The sequence below is a fragment of the Buteo buteo genome, chromosome 28 (assembly GCF_964188355.1).
Source record: "Buteo buteo chromosome 28, bButBut1.hap1.1, whole genome shotgun sequence".
In the NCBI taxonomy this organism is placed as follows: domain Eukaryota; kingdom Metazoa; phylum Chordata; class Aves; order Accipitriformes; family Accipitridae; genus Buteo; species Buteo buteo.
The window spans coordinates 3,665,052-3,692,030 of NC_134198.1; the positions used below are offsets into that span (position 1 = coordinate 3,665,052).

At 40.7% G+C, this 26,979-nt stretch overlaps 1 protein-coding gene across 2 annotated transcripts in view; it reads right to left on the bottom strand.

The window, feature by feature from the left end:
- The window catches only part of TMEM117 (transmembrane protein 117), a 222,478-nt gene that overhangs the window by 42,339 nt on the left and 153,160 nt on the right, over positions 1 to 26,979 (bottom strand). For both annotated transcript variants that reach the window (XM_075059097.1, XM_075059096.1), the window contains one exon: positions 692 to 851. In XM_075059097.1, the coding sequence (XP_074915198.1) occupies positions 692 to 851 (160 nt within the window). The remainder of the gene's footprint in view (positions 1 to 691; positions 852 to 26,979) is intronic.

Below are 26,979 nucleotides of genomic sequence, written 5' to 3' on the forward strand. Positions count from 1 at the left end.
GCATTGGGTGAGTTATTCACACAAGGCTCAAACCACAGACAAACGCAAAGCGTAGAGAGCAGCATCACATGAAGGAGGTTTTTGGCCACAAAACTTGTGACCCAGATTCCTTTCTTAACAGCGAGATTCAAAGGAGCAGACATCAGGCAGACTACAGGGAATCATCTCCCCGGTTAACCTCGCTGGCAGAAGACCTTACAGTACAAGGACGTGTCATCAAAGTAAAACAATCTTCATGTGCAAGTGGAAAGTGGACTTTTAGTAGCAAATACTAATTTTCATCTATTAAAGTGCTGTAATATTGTAAATGCTTGAAACATGGAAGTATTTCTTTCTTGTTTGGCCGAATTTCTTTCACCTTCCTAACAGAAGCTTTGAATTTACAAAACAACTAGCTTCCATTGCTTTTTCTGATGTCATTTTTTGCAGAAAACACCTTCTAATTTGGAAAGTTGTGCAGTTCTTACCTGTTAGTCTAAGAAGAGAAATCAGCAATGTTTTCACAATAAAAGGCCAGCAGGCTTTTTGCAAAGTCACTGAGAATGGTGTAATAAAAAGTCCCTACTAATAGTGGTTGCAGACTAAACATTTATTTACCTTTATGTAGTCTTAGCTAAACACCATTTGGTCTAGAGGAAACAGAGTGACTAGGCAGCCTTAGCAGCTTGAATGAAACATTAGGAGAGGGTACCTGCATGACAATAAGAAGGTCAAACACCAGGATGAAAGAAGCCAAGAAGGCTCTCGAGACCTCATCACTTGGCAGAAATCCACGATTCAGCTTGTCCCAGCTGATCCAGTCCGTAGTGATGACAAGCACAACTACAGAGGTCAGAGTAAACAGAACCGTCCTGCAAGGGAAAAATAAATAGTTCAGAGAGAATACAATAGTAATGAAGATGCATCATTCTATTTTATCTGTCTTTGAATGGTCATCTAGTGCTTTATCAGTACTTTTCTGCTGATGAAAAGAGATTGAAGAAAATTAAGTGTACAAACAAATCATTTAATTCAAAATAGGAAAGCACTCAGCTGTATCCTTAGTAAAAAGAAATTTAGTAGCTAGTACTAACCATGTCGCAAAATTAGGCTGGAGTGTATCACTCTTGCTCCTCATTCCATATTTTTCACTGCAGATGCAAACCAATTAAGTAAAATCAGGAAGAAGTAAACTATAACAATGTACTAAGGACTGTATGATCTAGGCCAAATCCAAATGATCAATTTGAGAGAACATTTTCTAAGGCACCAAAGACATTAGAACCTTTGAAAAGTCTTTTCTCAGCTGTAGGAGCTATAGGACACTAACTGTGAACTCTAATTTTTATATAGAAACCCACCTGTATGAAAGCAATTTTCATTGCACTAAATTAATCTTTAGTAGATTCTGGGAGTTGTAGAAAGATTTTGCTTTGTGTCTCCTAAGATGTCCTTTGTACAAGTTTTCAATGCATCTTATGGCATTTCTGAGAAGTCAGTGAAGAGTGAATTACAAAAGTAATAAAGCCTCCCTATGAATGCTGTGAGAATTCCAGAAGACACATTTGGCTAATTCATACAATTTTGCAATATGGTATTTAAGAAAATATCTTTCTAAGCTATCCCCCCAAAATAGCTCTGCATCATTTCCAGCAGCACTTTGGTGATATCCTTCAGAGTTGTCAGTGATGACGGATTGAATTCCTGGTTCTGTGGAAGCAGGCAAATTTAGCTGGTAATTTGAGGGGGAGCAAGGCTTCTCCCAGTAGCCATAGCTGTCAGTAAATCTGTGCTGTAATAGGGGCATATCAACATCTGAATGCACGCACGCAGCTAAATAATTGTGGCAGGGTGGAGTTTTTTTCTACAGCAATTAAGTCTCATTTTCTTCAGCTACCGAGGGCTGTAAAACAATGTGAAGAATATTTCCCATGACACTTCCAAACGGGACAAATACTCAGCAGTGCAAAAGAAAAATCTGTACACCAGTAGGCACAGGCTACCAGCCTGTACGCATTTCTTCTTATACATCAGCCTTGGCTGTGTCTGTGTAGGAAGGGAAAACAAATACGCACATAAGCAGCAGGGTACACATTTGGACTCCTAATCATCATTCTTCTGTGGCACGATGGGCTGCGCTTCTTCACAATATAATGAGGCACAAAATTACTTGATTGCTACCATCTTTACCTTTGAACATTTATTTTTATTCTTAATAAATACATCCAGTTGTATTCAACACTGTGGTTGGCACTATACCGGTATCCCTTGAGTGTATTACCAGCATCTGGGCAAGACAAAAAAGGCATCTCAGACTTAATTAGACCTAAGCAATATTCAAACCTGCTTACCCCCGAAACATTTGCTTAGCTACCATCTCACCTGCCAGTACCTGAACCTGACTGACTTTTCTACAAGCTCCACTTTGGCCCATACCCAGAGTGGTTTACTTCGGAAAGGCAATTCATTATGGTGCTTCTCTCTTGCATACAGTCTCTTGAGACCACAAAGGTGGGTTTTCCCACCTATTTCACCTTCCTATCTGAAATTTACACAGAGGTAAATGTTCTCACTTTAGCTGAGAATTTCTCCAGAAAGAACACAGTCTGCAGTGGTTGTCTGCGGCCGGTGCAGACTGCCCTGGCCGCTGAGCACACTGATTTTCCTCATCCTTTTTCTGAGGAACCCATATCTCCTGGTGCATGGGCAGTTTAGAACCGTAATTCACGTCTGCGTAGTTTGCTATGGGAAGGAACCATGTACCCAGACGTTATGCTCAACACTATTCTGCTTCAGTCCTCTTGAATTATGCATTTGCGTTTTGGAGCAAGAGTTCAAAGCATGGAAGGTCAGACTTTGGCATGTATGCAAGCAAAGGCAGACATATTTTTATGCACGCTTCATTGGCATGCATGCAAAGACCAATGTGTGCTCAAGTCCTGATTTCCTTGAGGAAATGCATATGCACTTAAAAACCTGCTTCGTTATTCATTCTGAAATGTCAAATAGGGAGGGAAGGGAGCAGAAAATGGGCTGCTAATAGAATATGAAAATGTGAAACCAATAAAAAAGGTTAGAAATAGACTGTTGAAATGGTTGCATTAAACAGCATAATTAGCACTCAGTTGTATTTTTGACCTATGATACTGGAACACAGCAAGATATTCAACACTTGCTTTTGGAGTTATTATAAACTGAGTTTGTCTGGGTTAGAGTTCAGTTCACTTCCTATGAAAGTATAGCATTGCTCCCGTGTCCTGGCGATTAAGAGAAGCAGCTGAGGATTTCATTTAACTTGACAGAACTTGTATCAGATGAACCAATGTGAGCTACCCTGCAATATTTAGGCCAGTGCAGGTTGTCCTTTGTTCTGCAAGGCACGTTACTGAGAAAGAGCTACGCCATCAAAAAATTCACAGCATTGCTGGCAGGACCTCTCCGTCTTCTGCTTACAGAAGGGCTATGAGGGGAAAGGCAAGGGAGGATTGTACCAGACACTGTCTTCTCTGTATCAGACATCAAGAAATGCAACTTCTTTCTCTACTTCACAGAGGAAATACACTTTTATATTTCACTTCTAATTCTAGCTTGCTGTATTGAATGATTATGTGCCCTGGGCACCTATTCAGCTACAACAACACACATTTTACAACCTAGCCCATACTCTTCAAGATATAAGGTTACTATGAAGAATAAAAATAAAAAACCCTATCTGCAGAAAAACACTGTCCAGGCCAATTGTATACTGAGAAGTTAAAATTATTAGGTAGGTCCAGAAAAGTCAGTACTGTGCTCATCACTGCCAATGATAATCTAAAATCCTCAGTTCTACACTGAACTGAGGGAAAGCTTGAAGGGAGGACCTTTATACTGCCAGGAACCTCTCAAGAAACAGGTAATTTTTTTAGACTGTATCTCTATAATCTTTGATAGTCCGGACTGAGTTTGTTCTTGAATTTGTCAAACCAAGTCACTCATGCCAAACTGAATCCACACTGCTGGCCCTCATTCGCCAACAGAACATTAATTTTGTCCTCACATACTTAGCAAGGGCCAAACCAGACGTCTTTGGCTTCTGCATTTCCCACAACAGCACTTTCTGGGACCATAAGCTTTGACTAAGCTGACCGACCACTTAGCACCTATCACCCAGCTTATTATACACTACCAGAGGTTATGCAGAACATGGGCCAGAAGTTTGAGCAGATTTTGTCATTGGTGGTGGCTGCAGACAATTCCTTACGGCAAACAGGTCATAACCTCTACCTTGCAGTCTCTATCATGCAGAAATGCCATTTCTGGAGGAGAAAGGCTGTGACACCTCATTTTCCTCTACACTACTACAATCAGTAGTAAGTACAGAACATCCACAAGCAATGGGCCATCTTCAACAAACTATGCCAAGCACCTGGCATTAATTTACCTACAATGTCTCCACACTGCCATCCTGATGTTCAAGAACGTAGCCATCATCCTCTGAAGTCTGGGCAACCCAACCCTAGACAAGTTGTTTGGAAAGCACTTAGAGGTGGGAAAATTCAGAGCTGGTGTGTTATGTCACCAGTCACACGCTCCCATCACAGGTGTCATCCACAGCTTCGCTCTGTGTGATCTCTTGAACTTCGCAAAAGACTGAGATGCTGGTCACATATTAATCTTCTGTTTGCTCAGTGGAGGTCATAGTTATGTGAATAGAAAGAGGCTGTCACGGCAGCATAACGCAGACGCTGGTGGATAACAGGTTTACATGAAATGTTTAGAACACAGGGCATCTTTGATTCAGGGCAGTCCAGTGTACAGGTACAGACCTGCACTGTAGGCAGTGCTGCATATTCCCTGCTGTCTCTGGGGAATATCAGTCCTTAAATTTTTTTTATATGCCCATAAATTTCACAGCACACACATGCAGTGTGTGAGAGTCCATACATACCTACATTACCCGCACATGCAATGGCCACCATGCATATTATCTCAGCCCTGTTTCTGCCTGTTGGGCTGAAAAGCTCACACCCTTCTCTTAAACACCTCTTGCTCTTTCAAAATCACAAAAAATTTCTCCCTAGACTTTCTGTCTTTCTGCCCCTTGTACACAATGCCTGAGCTGTCACTTGGCACATGTGGACCAGAGATCAGACTGGACTTTCCTACTGATTCTTCAAGTAAAAATTGTGTTGTAAAGGAAAGTAGCTCTTCATCATCTCTCCCTTGCTAGTGCTCTTCCCTCACCCTTGGAGAAAAGCTCCAAGAAATTTCTCTGCTGGTGTCCCAGTGCCCAGATGCCCTGCATGCCACACTCTGGCACAGCTGTGGCCAAAGGGTGAACAAGAACCAAGAAAACTTAAATCAGAAACACAGGTACATTAAATAAACAAGACATACTTACAAAGTGTAATGAAAAAAATAACCTGGACACAAACACCAAAGACACAAACCCAATGCAACGTCACAGCAAGGAAAAGTAACAGAAGCAAAAACAGGGCCAGTTGAGGCCAACACATTCCCTAGAAAATAAAATGAGAATAGTGTGCATTTGGGTAATCAGAGCTGTGCCCTTCTTCAGCAGATAATACTTTAAAGTTAAAGTGCCAGGGCTACCTGCCTTAACCTACTCCAAAATATTGAGGATAGGGTGTGATTTCCTAAAAAGCTCTTCCAGAAGTCGAAGATAAATCCTAAATATTCAGTGAAAGAAAGCAAAAACCACAAAACCTGGTGGAGTAAGCAACCCATCCAGTGCTGTGAGGACCTAATTTTTTTGGTAGGATTCTTTGCCAGAATCTTTCCCCAGTAAATGTTTCCATTCCTACACTCTAGGCTACTTCATGGGTGACATCACTCAACAGTGGAAAAAGTAAAGATGACTCTTCCCTTGCCTTCAAGCAAGCCTGGCTTGTTTCCATTTCCAAGTGGTAGGGACAGCCTGAGATACTCAACTTCCTTGGGATATGAGGACCAGGAGCTGCCACACTGCATGCTGGACAGAACTGTGTTAATGTCTTAATTCCCAAAGGAGTTTTGTAAGCTCAGTCTGGCACTGAAGACTCTCAAGACTCTGCAGACTCCCTTAGAGTGCTGTTTTGGCAGTGCCCTCATTTTACTACAGACACTGTCCTTGTCCTGGCCGACTGGTCCGTAACTTTCTCCCTTTGCCTTGCACCTGTACATTCCTGAGCTTATGAACTGCAAGTTTTTTATGAATGGGATGAGCCAAAATTTGTCTGTGGAGAAATGAAAAAGCCACTTATTCCTGGGATCTGTAATGCAGTTGTTCTCTGAATGTGTAACTGCATTCAGATACATCAATAATTTTCTAGATCCATAACTAGCAAGAAATAAAGACCTTCTCCCATCAGAAGCCAGCAATTTGGAAACTCCTTTTCGAAGAGCGTGGCAGAGAACGTCAGAGTTGAGCCTGTGCAGCTTAGTGCGCAGACTGCCTGCCGTAGCGGGGTTTGCAGTCTGTCTGCCCAAAGGGAAACCCCACCACTGCCATCTGAAATGCCATCCCATGCTTGTGCAGCCCTGGTCTTGAGAGAGCGCTGTGTGCCAGAGCAGCAGCTGGACTGCTCTGAAACACAAAGTTGGGCTCTGGAGACAGAGCTGCGAGAGACTGAGCCAGGAAGGGAGAGGAAGGGAATACCCAAGCTTTGCAATCTACTACAACCGATGTCAAGTGTTGATGCAAACCTAAGACTTTCTGGCGTTATTTCAGGGGGAGGGAGGGCCACATCATTTACTTTTCTTTTAATTCCAAAATAACATCACTGCGACCAGCCCTCCTGGTAAAAGATTTTCCTGGCTATATCTGTAAACCGCCCACGCAAGTGCACGTATTCTAATTGCTCAGTAACATTATGGGCCATGACAAAGGCAGTTCGAACTAGAAGGCTGGCCTGCCCGTGCCACTTCATTAAATCAGTATGCCAAGCATGAGGTTACTGACGTTCTCAGAAGTCTTGGCTGAGAGATGACACAATGTACTGCCGTGACCTTAGGTCCTGACTGCTTGGAGACACCCTCTTCTGCTGTTTTGTGTGTCCTACCCCCCACATCAGGAATTCCCTAGGCAGAGTCCATGAGACCCTGCCTCATCCTCTCGCAGCCCCCGTGCAGCACCACAAAACCATTCCTAGCACATCTCCTCCAGCCCTGTGCCAGAAGTACCTCTGACATCTTCACGAAACAGTCTGTTATTTGTACTGAGCTGAAAGCGAACAAAACAGAATTTGTCCCTGGCAAGATAAAGACAAGCTAAGAAATGTATACAAGTTCACAAAACATTTAATGTTGGAAACAAGAACTGCTTCCAGTCTGAGTCGCCTTATTCTTCATGTCCAAATCAGCAGGGAAAAGTGTACCAAAACCAAATTCTGGTCCGTGATGAGACCTCATTTCTAAATCATCACATAATGAAAGTGAAGTTTTTCACTGCTCAGTATCAAACACAATTCTTGGCACAACGAAGGGGGAAGATAATACTACCTTCAATTTACCAGCAACTTTGAGATGATCATTGTTAGAACCATTTAGAATTTTCTTGTGTTACAAGATGCTGTCAAATCTTTTCTGAAGCTACAACTTTGATGATCAGATAGCAAGAGTTCTCCTAAGATCGACTGAAGAGATGAAAGACAAATTTTGGGTATTTTCCTCACCTTCATTTTGTCTTTTCAAAGTGGCAAAAAGCTCTACACCTTTTCCAGAAAAAAACCCTACCTGTGCTTAGTCAAAAGTAGCTGTGCTGGTTTTGGCTGGGATAGACTTAATTTTCTTCATAGTAGCAACTATGGGGTTTTGCTTTGGATTTGTGCTGAAAACAGTGTCGATAACCCCGGGATGTTTCCGTCCCCGCTGAGCAGTGCTCACCCAGAGCCAAGGGCTGTTCTGCTTCTCCCCCCACCCCACCAGCGAGGAGCCTGGGGGGGCACAAGGGGTTGGGGGGGACACAGCCGGGACAGCCGACCCCGACTGACCCAAGGGAGATCCCAGCCCGTAGGACGTCGTGCTCCCCATATAGAGCTGGGGGAAGGAGAAGGACGGGGGGACGTTGGGAGCGATGGCGTTTGTCTTCCCCAGTCCCCGTTGGGCGTGATGGAGCCCTGCTGTCCTGGGGATGGCTGAACACCCGCCGGCCCTTGGGGAGGGGGGAAGGGATTCCTTGGTTTGCTTTGCTGGCGTGTGCAGCTTTTGGTTTAGCAATTAAACTGTCTTTATCTCAACCCGCAAGTATTCTCACTTTTACCCTTTGGATTCTCTCCCTCATCCCACCAGGGCGAAGTGAGCGAGCGGCTGTGGGGGCCTTAGCTGCTGACTGGGGTTAAACCACAACAGTAGCTCTTAGATTTGTATGACATAGCATTTTGAGAACTATTCATCACACTTTCACATATAATTGCCACTAAGACGGGTTATTTAAAAACTGTTAAACATTGCTAATAATCATTCCAGGTATTGCTGAATACTATGTACATTTGAGACAGAAGGACACATTAAAAAAGAAACAAGATCATAAATTCTGTATTCCTATTATTGTTCATTAAGGAAATGATCATACATACTTAATAAAACATATAATATATATGTGAACTTACTAAATAAAGAAAATTAACTACCATATAGCCTAGGTATATTTAAACTCTAAATAAAACCACTAGCAGTTAATCAGCATTCATCAAAACCTTCAGCTTCAGATAGTGCTGTAGAAAACAGAAATGCAATTTTAATCAATGTTTTGTAAATTATGTTTTCATAGAATCATAGAATGGTTTGGGCTGGAAGGGACCTTAAAGGTCATCTGGTTCCAACCCCCCTGCCATGGGCAGGGACACCTTCCACTAGACCAGGTTGCTCCAAGCCCCATCCAACCTGGCCTTGAACACTGCCAGGGATGGGGCAGCCACAACTTCTCTGGGCAACCTCTTCCAGTGCCTCACCACCCTCACAGTGACAAATTTCTTCCTTACATCTAATCTAAATCTACCTTCTTTCAGTTTAAAGCCATTACCCCTTGTCCTATCACTACATGCCCTTGTAAAAAGTCCCTCTCCAGCTTTCTTATAGCCCCCCTTTAGGTACTGGAAGGCTGCTATAAGGTTTCCCTGGAGCCTTCTCCAGGCTGAACAACCCCAACTCTCTCAGTCTGTCTTCATAGGAGAGGTGCTCCAGCCCTCCGATCACCCTCATGGCCCTCCCCTGGACTTGCTGGAACAGGTCTATGTCCTTCTTATGTTTGGGGGACCCAGCACTGAATGCAGTACTGCAGGTGGGGTCTCACCAGAGCAGAGTAGAGGGGGAGAATCACCTCCCTTGACCTGCTGGTCACACTTTTGATGCAGCCAAGAATGCGATTGGCTTTCTGGGCTGCAAACGCACGTTGCCGGCTCATGTTGAGCTTCTTGTCAGCCAACACCCCCAAGTCCTTCTCCAATTCCTGAGGGCTGCTCTCAATCCATCCTCTGCCCAGCCTGTACTTGTGCTTGGGATTGCCCCGACCATGTGCAGGACCTTGCAGTTGGCCTTGCTGAACTTCATGAGGTTTGCACGGACCCACCTCTCAAGCCTGTCAAGGTCCCTCTGGATGGCATCCCTTCCCTCCAGCGTGTCAACCACACCACACAGCTTGGTGTCGCTGGCAAACTCGCTGAGGGTGCACTCAATCCCACTGTCCATGTTGCCGACAAAGATTTTAAACAGCAATGGTCCCAATACTGACCCCTGAGGAATGCAGCTCATCACTTCTTCTCCAGTTGAACATGGAGCCATTGACCGCAACCCTGAGTGCAACCATCCACCCAATTCCTTATCCACCAAGTGGTCCATCTGTCAAATCCATGTCTCTCCAATTTAGAGACCAGATGTCATGTGGGACAATGTCAAATGCTTTGCACATGTCCAGGTAGATGATGTCAGTTGCTCTTCCCTTATCGACTTTACCGGACTGTCACAATTTCTCAAATATGATGGATAGTGCCTTAGCAACTTCATCCGCCAGTTCCCTCAGGACCCATGGGTGCATCTCATCAGGTCCCCTGGACTTGTGCACCTTCAGGTTCCTTAGATGGTCTGAAACCTGACCTTCTCCTACAGTGGGTGGTTCTTCATTCTCCCAGTCCCTGCCTTTGCCTTCTGCCACTTGGGTGGTGTGGCTGGAGCACTTGCCAGTGAAGACTAAGGCAAAAATGTTGTTGAGTACCTCAGCCTTCTCCATATCCTGGGTAACCAGCTCTCCTGTTTCCTTCCAGAGAGGGTCCACATTTTCCCTGGTCTTCCTTTTATCACCAATGTACCTACAGAAGCTTTTTGTGTTGCCCTTGATGTCTGGCCAGATTTAATTCTATCAGGGCTTTGGTTTTCCTAACTTGATCCCTGGCTGCTTGGACAATTTCTCTGTATTCTTCCCAGGCCACCTGTCCTTGCTTCCACCCTTCGTAGGCTTCCTTTTTTTGCGTTTGAGTTTGTCCAGGAGCTCCTTGTTCATCCATGCAGGCCTCCTGGTGTTTTTGCCTGACTTTTTATTGGGATGCATCACTCCTGAGCTTGGAGGAGGTGACCCTTGAATATGAACCAGCTTTCTTGGGCCCCTCTTCCCTCCAGGGCTGTATCCCATGGTACTCTGCCAAGCAGATCCCTGAAGAGGCCAAACTCTGCTCTCCTGAAGTCCAGGGTAGCGAGCTTGCTGTGTGCCCTCCTCACTGCCCTAAGGGTCTTGAACTCCACCATTTCATGGGTCGACCACCACTATCACCCGTCGACTTTTCTTAGTCGCGCTGGTTGTTAAATGGGGAGCAGATGGGGCTGCCTTACTCGGCTCCAGCGTCTCTCCTGATGTGACGGGTCTTTCCTCTTCAGTCTGCAGAGCGGTGAACCGGTTCTGCAAGGGTACCTCAGGCCTCGGGGGAATTCTCTTCCTCCTGCTGGTCCTGGCCGTTGCAAGCTTCCATTCTTCTGCATTATCAGCCCCGCAGCCTTCCATGTGTGCCAGCTGGGGAGTTTTTGGCTGTTTGGCTGTGAGTGCACTGCGGACCATGCTTGGAACCAGCTACTGAACTCCTTCTCGGTCTCCCTGATGCTCTGCAGCCTTCTCACCGCCTCCTGCAGCTCAGCCCAGCTCCTCCACCTGGGCACACCCTTCGTCAGCCGCTCTCTCTCGTGAGAGCTGCTGACTCCCAGCAGGTCTCTGCACTCCCCTGGGGTTCCCCTGGCTCAGGAACCCCCCAAACACCTCGATCCCCCGGCCCGCTCCCCCTGCACTGGAGCTGGTCACCTCAGTCATCAGTTGCAGTGGTTTATAATGTCACTTTTCATGAATGTGCCAAAATAGTTAAAAACACCCTGTGAAAACAGATACAGAAAGGGAAGAACAAATTTTACTGCTCTTGATATTTAAAAATGCTTTCCAGTCCTCAGGAAAGAAAGATCATCCATCAAGTTAAATACTCTCCATAATTTTTAATCCCAGAATCAGCACTGGCCAAACATACCGTTCCACAGTGTACAATAACTATAAAGAACAATGCTACTGCAGATGTTCATATGCAAATGCCAACACTTTTTATTTCACTTGTTTTAATTAAGAAGGGTTCTGTTATTAAATCTGTCAAAAATAGCAACTCTAAACGCATTTAAAATAAAATATTCAGTCTGCCTGTTGCTTGGTGTCAGCACCACTTCTGCACTAAGCAAGTGTAAGGGACAGATGCTCCGCTGGTGAAAAGCATCTGGGTTCTCTGGAGCAGCGTGGATTCAAGCCTCCAGCTCACCACTGCTCTTCTGCCCCGGCGGGACAGTGCTCTGAAAGGAGAGAGAGCAGGGACTCGAGAGCTCTGCCTTTATCAGCAGCTACTGCAATGCAACGAGGTAGTGCGGGGTCATAGTTGGTGCTGAGGACCCCGTATTCGCCGTGTTTGCATCCTGTGGGCTGAACTGAGCACCCATCCGTAACTGCAGCTCGCTAGGTGAGATCCCAGAGAGCAGCTCCCACTTGGGTTGCACCTGGCAGAAATGGCACTTGTGCACCCCAAAGTCAAGCCGTGCCATGAACCAAAGGGCAGGCGGAGAGATGAGTGGGGGATCCACTTCAGAAGTGTGCTACTGAAGTGATCTGCTAATACAGACACAGCCTAGAAGAAGTCACACACAACAAATACCTAGGAATGTCTGGAAAATTAATTACACTGGATCTCTTTTGTTAAAATACGGTGCTTGTTCCCCTGATGGGGACAAATATGACACACTATTGCCAGATTTCAGAGCACCATACCCCCCATGGCATGGTCCGCGGCATAAATAAGTGGGAGGAAGTAAATTAATGTAGATTACCATCAAAAAGACTTCATTATCTGAAGTTAAATACCAATTAGATAAAAATGTTTTTTAATGCAAACTTTGAATTGCATTATCTTTTTAAAAAACTTGCCATCACAGTAGCGTATTTCTGACTTCTATCCTACCCTAGGAAGTAATGGGTAAGTAATTCAGTATTTGCCAGTAACTGCCAGTTCCGAAGTATCTGTTCTGAAATTGCAAGTTCTGAAATACTCTCTGTTTCAAATAGGGCATAGGAAAGGGAACTCTGTGTTGGGACTGGCTCAGAAATGCTTATCAATAGCAGATACTGCACATTTTGAGAACCTTGCATTCCCAGCTAAGTCTTCTAGTTTCTGCTTGTTGTTGTTCTGCCTGGTGAGCTCAGGAAACCAGACACCACAGAGTATAAAGGATGCTCTGAGTTTGGCAAAACTGGAATTGTTTATTCTGCATTTTTATACATTCATTTTACTTAGAAAAATGAAAAACATTTTTGTGAATGTACACAGTACTAGTTTATTTTTTCCAGTTATATCAGTTTGTCAAAGAAAGGATATTACCTCTCCCACAAACCTTGCTTTGCTTCTATCCTTTGACTGTGACAGTTGCAATTTTATTAAAGTGTATCAATATGATTCCAGAGCTATTTGGGATTTTTGCACAAAGATTTGTATAAAGTCTGAAATTACATTTATGTTAATGCACAGAGGAAACATTTTACTATGTTTCATGTAATAAAATGAATAAGATTAGGTAACATAATCACATGGTGAAATATTAGAATTCTAGAGAGCATCTTTTTTTTATTATAGGTAGAAGCATCTTTGAGTTTCCTTTTGCCACACCATTAATTTACTAAAATGAAAGTGTTATCTATTTCAAACAGCACCTCATTTAAATTAAACTCATCAGCCATAAGCTTTAACTTTCAAATGCCATTTCCTATCTGTGACACAGAAAAGGAAAAACAGTTTAAGAAGGTTCGTGGTCTTGCTTGTAAAAAACATTTTCAATCAACACCTATCATACGGAAGGTAGTACAGGACTCACATGAGTTACATCCGAGGAACTCTACTCCATGTTCAACTTCCAAAGTTAGAAGTAAATTGCCTAACTCCAGTAGAAAGCATTTTGAAAACTGCCACAATTCTACATGCGGTAAAGGGAAGCCATTTTTCTGTTTTACTTTCAGATGGATACATCACTTATTCTATCAACAGAATTTGGGGTGGAAGACAGCTGGCTCAAGAAACAACAAGAAAAAGATTTTCAAAAATGTTTTCAGAGCATCGAAGGTGCCTTAGGATAGACCTGCCTGGCAATTTTTCAGTGAAAATGGTTTATATTCAGACAAGGGCAGTTCATCAAATATGGAATTTACCCACGAAAGGGCCGATTTCTGTAACGTGAGGGAAGCTGTGTCAGAACTGGGGATGATTCCTGCACCTCGCTGCGGTGGAGGAGCCAGGAGTTAGGGCAGCATCTCAGCTGGGAGAGATGGGGCAAACAGACCAGGGGCCAATAACCTGTTCTGTGCGATATCTGAGTATCAGTCTTCAAGAGACCAGCTGAATGCCATAACAACCAGGCTTTTGGATGCCGCACGGTACTATTTGTTCAGACTCTCTAGCTGGAGCTGCTCTAGTTTGTACAAACAAGTCAACATTAGCACAACTCTCTGGACGCAGATTTCCAACACCCAGCTGAGTGTCTTAGTGGCTAGTTTTGAGTCTTTACGCTATTTTCAGTCCCTGGTAAGAGTGAGGTAAAGGCTTGCTGTTCATCATAGTGGGAAGACATGGGATCATATGCCAAAACTTACGTAACAGGATTTTGGCTTTCCATATTTCCAGCATCCCCAGTAGCTGTCACGGAAACTGGTTATGAGAAGAAAACATTCTTGGCCTCCTTTTCTCAGTTATCATGAAGTACTCAGTAAAGTCTTAAATTCATTGCAATGTAGAACAGGAAAAAGCTTTTGAAATGGAAAAAACATATGTCTCTACATTTAGAAGGCAACTCCCATTTCAAAGGCATTTAGATGGTAATTGAAATGCTACTCTAAAAGCCCCAAATTAGGCTCTTCAGATCTATAGCAGAAGCTAGAGGTACGTCCCAACAACTCCTTGGTTTTCCTGAGCTGAAGTATGTTATTAAATTCTAGTTTTAGAAATAAGCAAGAGCGTAAGTGTGGATTTAATACCACATTTTCAAGCCATTCTATGATCTGGGTTATTTGGATTTCTAGATAGTTGATTTAAGACAAAGTGATTTTCAGAAGAACCAATTAACAACATGTAAGTCAGAAAGGTGGTAAAAATCAATGAATTAATAAACCAATTCCTTCATTAATAAATAAATTTATTCATTATTTCCCAATTATTGAATTTACTAGCATAGTCTGTATTCACAATTTATTTCATAATTAATGAAACTTTAGCCCTGATCAAAGTTTTACTACATAGGCAACACTCTGAATGTTTTCATCAGAATATAATAGATTCATATTTATATTCTGCATTTAAATTATTCAAATTTTTCCCAAATCACATGTGAAGTCTGCTGCATTTTGGCTAGAGCCAAGTGAACAACTGATGGTTAATTTTTTTAACAGAGATTATTTTTACATATGGTTTAGCTCAGCACAATTAAAACATTTTACAAGGAACTCAGATTCAGCCAGGAACTTAACCATAGAAGTGTTTTTGTATAAATCTACATCTGAGCTAACATATCTAATCTCTCATTCCAGTCGACAGAGATGCAGTGTGAGATTTGGTTGCCTAAATGTATCTGTTTAGTGTGATTTGGGGCACTGTGGAGCACCTTGGTTGGCCTCCAGACCCTGCAACAGAAGGTCTCCTCCGAGTCCTGTGTCATGTCTACCAGGTCTGTGCACTTTTTCAATACCCTAAAGTATTTCAAACTGTAGTCAATGCCTGTGTTTAGGCACCTGAATCCCACCTTTATTCAGTCGGTGGATGCTGGAAAATTATTCAGGTGACTAAATACAAGTTTCTACTTGAGGTGAACTGAAAGACCATCATCTGCATTGGTCAGAGCTCCATTGGCTGTAGTAGGAGCTGGCATGTCGATAGCCATAATCAAGACGTAAATACCAGGCACCTGAATCCAGAGCTGAATCTCCAAACTGAAGTCAGTTTTCAATGTTTTAATTTCTTTCAAGAAATTAACTAAAAGCCTGCTTGAATTGGAAAACAAATACATTTTATTTAGGAACTGTCAAGACTCACCTTTGAATAAAATAATGGATAAGTTCTATTTAGAAACTGTCAAATGAAAAATGCCACTGAAAAGTTGGGGGTTATTTGCTTTTTAAAACACATTTTAGAAAACTGAAATGACTTTGCAAAGCATTTTGATGTTGCAGAGTCTTAAAATTATCCTTGCAAGTTTTTGGAAAAAACAAGAACAAACCCCATAAAATTTCCCGCTGTCTTGTGATCATGAGTTACAAAGCATTAAGGATAAAAACAGAATCTGATTTTATCTATGTAGAACATATGGAACACATTGTCCTTGCCCAGATGCTGTCATGTTGCTGCTCTTAAACAAAGCTTTTGCTAAGAGTAGGTAAGAGGGCTGTATAGTATACATTTATATTCTCACGGCTTTTCAGGCAACATATTATACCTACAACCAAAATTTAAAAATACAGTTCAAACTTAGAATAAGCTAATCATAACAGTTTAATAGCTTTCTATGTTCCAGACTAGATCAGCTGTATATTTTAGCTATATAGTAGTTTGATGGAATAAGAAATTTCTCATTATTTTAGGTTTCATACACCATGGTATCTATGGGATATAACTCCTCATTCTTCAAGGTGTTGTGCCTTTTACAATTACATTTGTGCAAACCCTATCAAAGTAAAATATAATTACAATTGTTTTGAACTGCTCTTCAATATTGTTTGGGTTTGGTTTTTTTTTCCCAAAGCATATTGAATAAATGCAGGCTCTTTCATCTAACAAGTTGATTATATTTTGATTAAATGTATTTCCAAAACAACTCCAACACACACCAAAAATAAAATCCAAAAAGCTTTAATCTTGCTTCCTGAGCAATTCATTTTTATGTCAAAAATCTTCCAGAGAATATCAATCTTACCTTAGTAACAAAAGGGCATTAGTAGACAGCGAGCTAAGCATGAGCCGGGCATGTGTGCTGGCAGCAAAGAGGTCCCAACAGTGTCCAGGGCTGTACTAACAGGAGCATGGCCAGTAGATCAAGGGAAATTATTATTTCCCTCTACTCCGCACTCATTAGACCATATCCAGAACATCACATTCAGCTTTTTGCCCCCCAGTACCTAAAAAGCACCAATAAATGGAAGTGGAGGTCCCTAAGCTGGTTGAGGGCTGAAGTACTTGTCCTGTGAGGAGAGGCTGAGGGTCGTTACACATCATCAACATTTATGAAGGAAACATGATCTTATCATCCAACAAGCAATCTTATTTGCCTATAGAAAAAATGGGAACGGCAATGGCACTAGCCTCAAACCAAAACCAGCATTATCAGGACTTCTGAATTTCAGCTGACGTTGTTGCTGCGACTAAGACTTTACAAACGCAAGCACTCAAAACTTCACTTGACATTTACAGTAATTGCAACTTATAATACTTTTTGCAGATGATTCAAGAAGAACTGATACCAACTCAAAAGTCACTCAGGAAATAAAAGTTAATATGCGTGTTTTTCCACAAGTTGAGCCAGTTCCAGTATAAGGCTGACACATCTTCTTAGATGACAAAGAAAAATCAAATCCAAATTACTGTGATTTTGATCTCCTGGAAAGTTAACCTTTCTATGAACAGAACTGGGTTAGAAAGAAGTATCAGCAAAAAGGAGCTAATAGAGACTCACCAGAAAACATGCTGAAGACTAGTGCTACTCTGATAATTATATGCCCAGTTCTGTGACAATATGAATATTCCCCTTTTTCAGTGATAGATGGAGATGAGGAACTTCCGAGAAGCAAGAAGGACAAAACAATTTGGGAATTGTTATGGCTGAATTCACTAAGAAGCCCAGATACATATTTGGTTAAACTTTGAGCTTGTCAGGAAATGGTTATCCCCCTCAAACAGGAACTTTTCAGTATTTCAGAAGAAGTCCTGTTCTATCCTGAGACTCATCTGCACTCTTTTCCAGCTTGCTATGGTAAACAGAAATCAGAAACCAGATAAATCCTGGAAGAAGCAGCAATATTCAGGGAACTCAGCAAAGGCGCAGTAAACCCAGACTGAGGCTTCTCCCCCCACCTCCTCCCCAGTGAGAAGTGCAGGGGCTCAGATTAACATTCTTCCATACGGGTTAGATCACCATGCTACTGCCTACTCTGAGGAGACTGAGTCTCTCACTAGTTTTGGTCAGAAATTCCTTCCCACAGAAGAGAAACATTTCTCAATGAAAGTTTAATCAGAAGTGATGCATTTCTGAATGTTTCAGTTTTCTCAAAAAAAACAATAATAAAAAAGGGTTTTTTTCAGGATTCCCAATGAGGTGAAAGCAAAGGTCCCTCTCCTCCTGAAACAATTTGTAATCCTTTACTGTCCAGCCTCAGTCAGTCTCTTCAACATCTAATGTCCTAACAAGTAAGACTCAGATGTGAAGGTACTCATAATTTGCCAGCTCAGTCCCATGTAATTTTGATTAAAATCCCCCAATTCCTACCGTTTGCTTTTAGCTGATGTACTTACCTGGCAATTAGAACTTTTGTGGTTTGCTAACACCTTCTGTCTCTTCCCTGATTGGTCTTAGATCTGCTTCTTCCTCCTCACCCGTCCACTTGACCTGACTTCAGTCCCACATGAATTTCAATATAGTCCGTAACCTGTAATATGGCCTCCCTGGCCCTAAGATTTGACAGTGTTTTGGTGATCTAAGATTCATGCAAGTGGCTAAGGATGCCTCAGCAGGATTGAAGGCACTGGGGATTGACAGCAAGTGGAAAAAGGCATCAGTTTTCATTTCTTCTGTGGTATAATCAGTGGCACTTGTTGCTTCTCCTGTGGTCTTCTCTTCTTGTGGATCTCCTTTAGGGTTATAACTATCTTCCAGAAAGCATTAAGGAGTAGATAATCAACATCCCGTATCTTATGCCTAACCAGCAAGGTAGTTCTTTCACCAGAGCCAGGCTACAAGCTAGAGACAGCCCTTTTCTCTTGCCCGAGGAATAGGTGGGCTGTCAGAACAAGGGGCCACATTCAGGTTGAGTTAGGTACCCATCCCGTTGCCTTCCAGAGACCCACATACCACATCAACTTTTGCTTTGCCTCCATGATTATACCAAGCTCAAAATAGTTCAGGCAGTGCTAAAGAGACCCTAAGTTTAATAAATACTGTGCTGACCTAAATTTTGTTAAATATATATTCTGTGTTTGATATTCTGTTAAATGCTTTACCCAATGCTGATTGAGTCCCCTCCAGTTTTACAGCTATACGATCTTTTTCTTCCTGTGAAGTACTTCAACATATGTGTTTGACAAGCATAAGAGCCTACAGGCTGCCTCCCCATCACTTACATGATTGCTCAATCAGTCTCCAGCAAGCACCTACAGAGAGCAGCTACAGAAATACTTTTGGAAGGGCTGTTTTCGCAGTGCCTTACCTTCTCTCAAAACAGGGAACCTTTGTATTGTTGATGAGACTTTGAAACAAATCAGCATTTGGAATAGATGGACACACTTGGATTCTTTGCTCAACAACCACTGGAGAGACTAGAATCGGTCAAAATTTTAGACCTCCGCAGAGCAAATAACTACATCCATTTCACAAAGGCTGTAAAATGGAGTACAGCTTTGGGGCCTGGATATAGTCTCTCAGAAAGCTTTGTTTAGTTGTATTGATTAACTTTGTTAGTATTGTCTTCAGTTTTCTCCTAGGTCATTCAGTCATCATACAGAGATAACAAATTAATTTGGCCAGTTCTTCACTGCGTTTTTTGGCTTTATGTTCCTCCTGGGAGCCTTGAAAATAACTGTCATGTCTAGCTAGGAGGCCTTGAAAGATGAGTTTGACTTACAGTCATTCCTGGGCCTTTCCAACCATTACTGGCAATCTATCACAGAGAATTCTGGGTTGATAACACCCCATCAATGTCTACTAAAAAAAGGAAATATATTTCATCTGAGGCAGTGGCTACCTTCACTAAGTTGAAGCAGGTCTTCACATTGCAGGGGGGTATTTTAATGCTCTATTTAGGGAGGAACGGACTTTACACTTAAAAATCCCCAAATATTGTGAAATACTATACTAGACCAGCTGGTTTTTGAGTTTGAAAAGTGTTCACAAACCCTAAAACAGATGACTGCTTATATATGCATATGTCATTTGACATTTAAAGGTGGCTTCAGAGATGGATTATACAGGACTGGAGTAACCACCAGTTGTGCTATGAACAGTAATTGCAGAATGCCACAGCATCTCCTCTGCAGGCAGCTGCCCTCAAAGCAAGATGTCCATAGCTGTGTTCAGCATGGGATCTTTTATAGCCCACAAGAAAATGCTGCACCATAGAATAAATATAAACAATCCTTCCACTGACTAATGCTGTTACCAATTTATCTGTCAATCAAATGATAGTTTCCCTGACTTTGCATAAATCTAAATGCCAGGAAAAAACTTGTTTAATTCTATTTAGATTTCTGGAATTACATTTGCATCAAATTGGTTTAAAAGACAGGACATGTGGCTCTGTAATGAATGATGCAAAGGCTCTGTTGCTTTACTCAGATGGGAAGAACTGAGTATATGAAGGTTTTTGGTTACGAAGCAGAATTCAAAGACAGTGTATATATAGATTACCTGTTGTTTAAGGACAAAAAAAAAAAAGGTTTTCATCATTCAGTTTGAAGTATCAAGACTATTTTCTAGCTGGACTTACCATGTGGACAAATGTCCTCAAATCTCTTTTAGAAAGATGATAACAGAACAGCTCACAATGTCAAGAAGTTTGGAATGAACCATTACCTTATTCCAGGTGAAAACTGCTTAAAATCTCAGCTCCTGCTTAACATACTATGCTGGTGATGTGTGTCTGCCATGTTGACAGATTGTACCACCTTGGACCTTGCCATCAATTTCATTCAAAATAGCTCTGCCCTAGGAGCTCTTTAAAAAAGAAATGTTTAAAAAAGTCTCCAAGAGCTTTCTACTTATGTTACCACACTTTGTATTACAGAGCAATGATTCGTAAAGCCTGTTCTTTTTGTAACCCAAGGCCTGGCTAATGATTGTTTAATTTTAGTTCATTTATTACTGAAAAATTTAATAAAATGTAGCAAACTGAAATGCACATTTAATTTAGGGGTTATCTTATAATATAGTCACACCTGCTATTGAAGTAGAGTCTTATTAATACTCATCCAGTTTGCTCGTGTTGCAGAGAATGATAAAACTGAGCCCTAATAGGCAGTGGATGTCCTAATGAACACAGGTGTGTCATAAAGCCAAAAGCTTCGCAAAGCAATCCAAAGCCCAAACCTTAGATGGCATCATCTATACCACGTCCATATAATCAAACTTTGCAAATAGGATGATAATATCTTCTTTCTCTTTCTGCTTATTCAGGGAGAGACGCTGAAGTTGAATCCCGCCTCTCTTGAGTTCAAGGAGCAATGGTTTTGTTCTTGTGCTGGCAATTACCTCAATCACAGCAAGTCACCTCACCGCAGATACCCAAATAGAATGAATGAACTTAAAAACTAAAATGATCAAACTGAGGAGGTAAACTGAATAATGGCATTACAAAGTAGTGGTTCACATCTCCTAAAATTGCTTAACCTGTCTCTATTTCCAAACTAATCAGAAAACGCAAAAATGAACATACTAAGATGGCTTGACAGATGGACAGATAGTTAAAATATGTGAAATTTTCACCTGGTCCAGGAAAAGACCTTATGACACAACTTTAGCTTCTGTCTTAAGCTATGATCCTAAATCCTAGGGATTCCAGGGAATTATATTTAAATGGTCTGATTTTCTGGAGTACCGCAAGCCCCACAAATCTGACGTAGGTCAAATTCAAGGGAAATTTTTGTATCTTTAGATGCTTAAAATAATAATATAGGATAGTAAATTCAGATGGTTAAGGTATGAATATTTTGGCTATGACTCATTTTCCTGGAAGGGTAAAGCATTTTTCCTATGCGTCACTTTCTGAGTAGACATACCTAGATCTTAGCGTCAGCTTCCTTTATTCATCTGATCTTGCTATTGTGAGGCACAACCTGCTACCACAAGACACGTTACAGTTTAGAATGCTGCACTGCACAAGGTAAGCATGCAACTTCTGACACTCAGAAAGCCAGATTATTTGCCCACGTATCATAAGAAATAACCCAATCAGATTTCTGATACAAGGATCATAAGGATAATACATCTTAAGAATATTACTATTACTCAAAATCAGAAAATAAGCCTTTAAGAAAAACAACAAGCCAATAACAAAACTCAGTAAATGAATGGAAAAAGGAGCCTGATGAAGTGGAAACAAAAAAACACTGAGAGAAACATATACCAAGCACCAGAACTTTGGTTATTGAACAATGAGAAGATTTGAACCAACACTGTGAAGAAAGAAATATAGAAGTTGAAGAGGGAAATATTATCAAAGGTGAGGAAAGAAAGTGTTTAAGACTAAACTAATCAAACAGCATATCTGTCATTGTACGCTTCAGAAATTTATTTATATGGATGCCATGGAGCTTATTAACTAATGCAGGGAAAAATGTCCCTTACAACTAACTGAAAAAAAAGCTGTCAGTACCTAAAAGAGTATTACAGTTTCATTGAAGACTACTGGGCTTTTACCATCAATTTCAAAAAGATGAAGGTCAGGTGCTTATTTCAATATACTTATACAGATGTTCTTTTTCACTAGGAAAAGTCAATCATCTTGATGGTTAAAGTGGATATCAAACTCCATCGACCACAACTGTTCACAAGCACTGAGTTTTCCTTAATTTTGCAACACCACCAAGACTGCTTACCCTATGCCTGAACTGAAGGTCCTAAATTAATTCTGCTTGTCTAGAAAATGATATGATTTGGGGGTACTACCATGACACATCGCTGCCATCTCCGGTAATAGGGGTCATATTAACACCGCATTTTTTTCATAAACATTATTGATATTATTAGCAGTTATAGATTTAAGTATGGATATAAAGAGAGATTTTCCTTCAGACCAGAAGAAAATCTGTTAGGAGCTCACAACTCCATTGCATTTAATAAAATAATTACACTCTCACTAGAAAGTAAGCTTTGCTTCAGTAACAGCCTTGAAACTAGTTAAAGAAACAAAAGCACGTTTCTGGCTTTAGCTCAGTGTTTACTTTACACAAATGCCTTTGCTTCACTGTGCCATTATCCACCAGTAGTGTATGCCATTACTGGAACAAAAGCTCTCATTCCACTAATGTTATTGCTTAAAGAACATATTAAGATGCTGGTGTTTTCATATGGGACATATCCATACATCTTCCACAAGTAATTACATTACCAGTAATCCTTTTAAAAGGGTGTCTTTGCTCAGTTGCTTTGCCAATAGCTCTAAGCTTGGTTATATGACAATCCCACTTACTCATAGTGTATGAATTGATAACAGATGAACCAGCTAATATGCTGCTGCTCTCTGATCAGTGACAAATCGTAGAACTGAGACCCATCAAAAGAAAAAAACTCTCTTTACAGAGCCCCAAATAGTTTGGCTTTATTTATTACTGAAAATAGTAGAGAGCGCAAAGAATTACTGACCCTGAAAATAGCACGCGTTCCTTTCCACATTTTGCAAAGAATGATAATTATCAGGAAATATAACCACTAACTTTTTAAAGAGCTCCAGCATTCATGATGACATAAAAAAGCAGCCTCTAGCTATAGTACAAGCATCTCTTTCATGAAGGATAAAAGCAGTGATATGAAGATATGGAATACAGGCCATATCATGCAATACTCTAATTTGAAGATCTAATAATGCCCGCACGTTCAGGCTAAGAAGTTTTGCTAAATACTCAAACACTGTCTGAACTAATTCTGAAGACTACTTCCCATATCATGAATGATGTCAAATCTATTAATGAATAAAAACTGTTAACCTGAGTACTAACACTGCACTTTTCTACGACGGAGTCTACTCCTTGCTCCTGAGATGGTGATTAAAAGTAGCAACTGTCACTGTCTCTGTCAGCCAGTGGATACACAGGCGAAGCAGGAGGCAGTGTGGAGAAGTGTTTTTGGACCATCAAGCAGCAGTACACAGAAAGACTGTGAATAAATTAAACCAAAAATATAAGCCTCAGGCTGATGTGTTTGAACTTCACTGCAAACATTCTTCATACATATTTAATTGCTCCATTGAGACTGTGACTGTTCTGGAGATGTTCCAGGCATTATTTCCATTCCATTAGTACGCTTGCAGTATGTGTACTCCTTAACCCAAAATGATTGATTCCATAAATGTCTTACCACTTACTGACCTGAACACTAATTGAGGTTGTGTATAGATTAAAAGAGAGTGTATGCTTCTTGAAACCACCCAAAATATAATGTAGTCACTGAAATATCTTGTGGCACAAGAAGAAAGTGGTACTTCCAACTGAAGACACCAAAATACTGCTTCACAGAAACGCTTCAGGTAGGAAGAGCTGGAAATTATACAACAGGTTGAGAAACTCTGCTAAACAATGCTTTAAACAGAAGTTTAATTCTAAGTACAAAGCCCTACCTTTCTGAAACATAACACAATCTTTCTTTGAAATATTATTATCACATACCAGATGCTTTTGTCTGTGCTTGCATCTTGTAAATTAATTTGCTTTGGGAGAAAGTATAGATTTTTTTACATTCCATAAAAGTAAAACTAAAGAAGTTCAGATAATTTTATCAATTCAACTGCACACAAGGGGAAAAGCTAAATGTTTTTAAGGTTTTTATTCAAACCAAGATAATGTTGTAAACTGTAAATTATTCTACTATGAACCAAAACTTTTCCTGTTCAAGTTATTAAAGACAAGTGTGATTTGCGGCAGCTCCAACCTTAAGTAAGCCACCCTGAGGAAACAATCCTAAAGATGTCCATTAGCACCGCTGGCTTCTGGGTTAACCTGAAAACTATTGACAGTCCTAAACCCTTAATACTTAAGGCATTAAAATGAAAATCATCTGTATCAGCTTGAATGAAAAAGGGCTATATTCATAATACGCTTCCTCATAACAGAGGTATGTTCATGCAGCTTGGTCAAGCTTGTATCAGACATTGGAAGAATCCCTGGGAAACACTTAAATTCATGTTATACGTTATTTATAAAGTTTAGAATCATGAGTATGTTAGACTTCATGTGACAGAATACTGCAGAGAAGCTTAGACAGGAAATCTGAGCCTGCCTTTCAGAGAAGTTTCATCCTGAGAACTAATACACTCAAAGTGACATTGCCATTGCATGTGCTGTCTTCCTCCAGATTCTCCATATGAAATTTATTGAACTGAAAGATGATTGTTTCCCACCTAAATTCCAACTCTTTTAACTCAATATATCATTTAAAAGTCAAATAAGATATTTCCAGCTTGTTTACTGTCATTGAAAACACGCCTCACTCTATTTCTTTGCCCAAGAACTATGCTTCCTGCGCTATGCCAATGGGCCTTGAATATTCAATAAATGAGGTCAGGTCAAAGCATGCAAATAACTGGAAGCTGAGCATGTGTCAAGGGCCTTTTTCTTTACTGACATGCTACTTTTGTGAGCAGCAAATATGCATTTGTAGATGAGAGATTTAGCACATCTCTGTGCCAAGTTTTTTTTTTAAAAGTAGTAATTTCAGACAGTAACCTCCCCAGGGCAGAGTTTTCACTTGCACTTGGGCTGCACATTACCAGCACAACGGAGGGCCCAAATGAGTGCATTTTTAATAGCTGTTTGTTTTGAAATAATGGCCATGGGTGGTTGTTTGAAGGAAATTAATTTACTGCAAGTTTTAAAATTATTATCTATTTCAGTTTACAGTAGAGACACCTTAGGGCACGTCATTATTCAAAGTTCCAACAATTATGTGTAAATTCACATAAAAATTAAAACCATCCCATCTAAATGAAACATAACTAACCAACCAGAACAAGAAAGAAAAGAAAAACAGAAAAATATCCTGTGCATTTTACACGTCATGCAGTTCTCCAACATATGAAAAAGCAGAAAGGCCCGGGAGCTTGCACTGGAGGTAACACAGTCACACAATCTCAAAGAGAACATTTGTTCAGCCCTGGGAGAAAACTGTATGTAGTATCATTAAACAAGAAATACCTCCTCCTTTTTATTTTCAGCATATCTTTGAATAAACTACAACTGCCATAGCAAGTCATGAAACTGAAATGAAAACCTCCTCCATTTTAATGTAATATTTTGACAATTTCTTGGCCTTTGTCCTCCCTTACCTTCCCAACTGTAAGATATTCCTTACTTAATGAACTTAAATTCAAATTACTCTACAGCAGAACTAGTGGATTCTGGTAGGGTGTGTAAAAAAGAAATGGGGAAGCAGCTAACTAGAGTATGAGGAACAAAGCTTCCAAAAATATGGGCCTTTCTCAAGGCTGAATAGATTTTTTTTCCAACTCTTGTCACTGGCTTTGCCTTACCCCTTCAGCCATCACAGACAAGAAGGGCTGATGCCCCTTCCATTGAAATCCAGAAAGATTTACTCTTTGTCTGCATGAGGAGCAGCACTGTGCTCACCAATGTGCCAACACAATCAGTAATACAAAGCAAACAACAGTAAACTGCAGTCAAGGTGGTTTTTCTTCAAGGAAAAGATCATTCATTTCAGTAGGCAAAGAATCTGAAATGATGGAAAATGTTTAGTTCTGTATTAATAGCATCTTTGTTTACACACTGTTTACTGAAGCTTTTGACTTTGATTAGTCAGTATGACAAATTCATTATGTTCATCATGATAACTTCCTGCTAGACAAAGTACCTCAAATATGCATGGTCTGAAATTTAACTGGTATCTGTTATTGTAGGGACTTAACTGCTAACATGATTTTTTTTGTTTAGTTAAAAAAAAAATCCAGAAAATATGCTAATGTATCGAAACATACATTATGAAACCAAGAGCCCTGCAGGGCATCTTTTGTTAAAAACGTTTGCTGTGATTTTATTGACAATTTAATCTACCCTTTGTTTTAGATGGTGTTTTTTCTACTGTCACAATTACAGATAGACAACATGCAATTATTTGAAATAAAAATATAGCCACAATATTCTCATTATGTTATCCAGCCTAAAAAAGATATTTTAAAGTTGAATGTCTGGATTAAGATAGCTGTCAGCAAATTCTTTTCATTTTACAACCCTACTGATTTTTTTTAAAGTAGAAAAGCAATTAAGAAACAAAAGAAATTCTCCTTACATCAAAATGGAGGTTTTATACAAGGACTAATTAGTCATACGTACATTCATATTTATAGTTCTGTTAAGCACATCCTGAGACATTAGTTTTAATTAAGTTTTTTTCATTTTTATTGAAATGGCTCTATTCTGATAGTGGCCATGGGGTATAAGAATCTGAAGGGGACACAATGTGATAGGGGGTGAAGTCTGGCAGCATTTAAATAATAATTTCCTGCTCCAACTTTAAGTCCAGTCTTTGCAAAAGACAGTCTCATCTGTT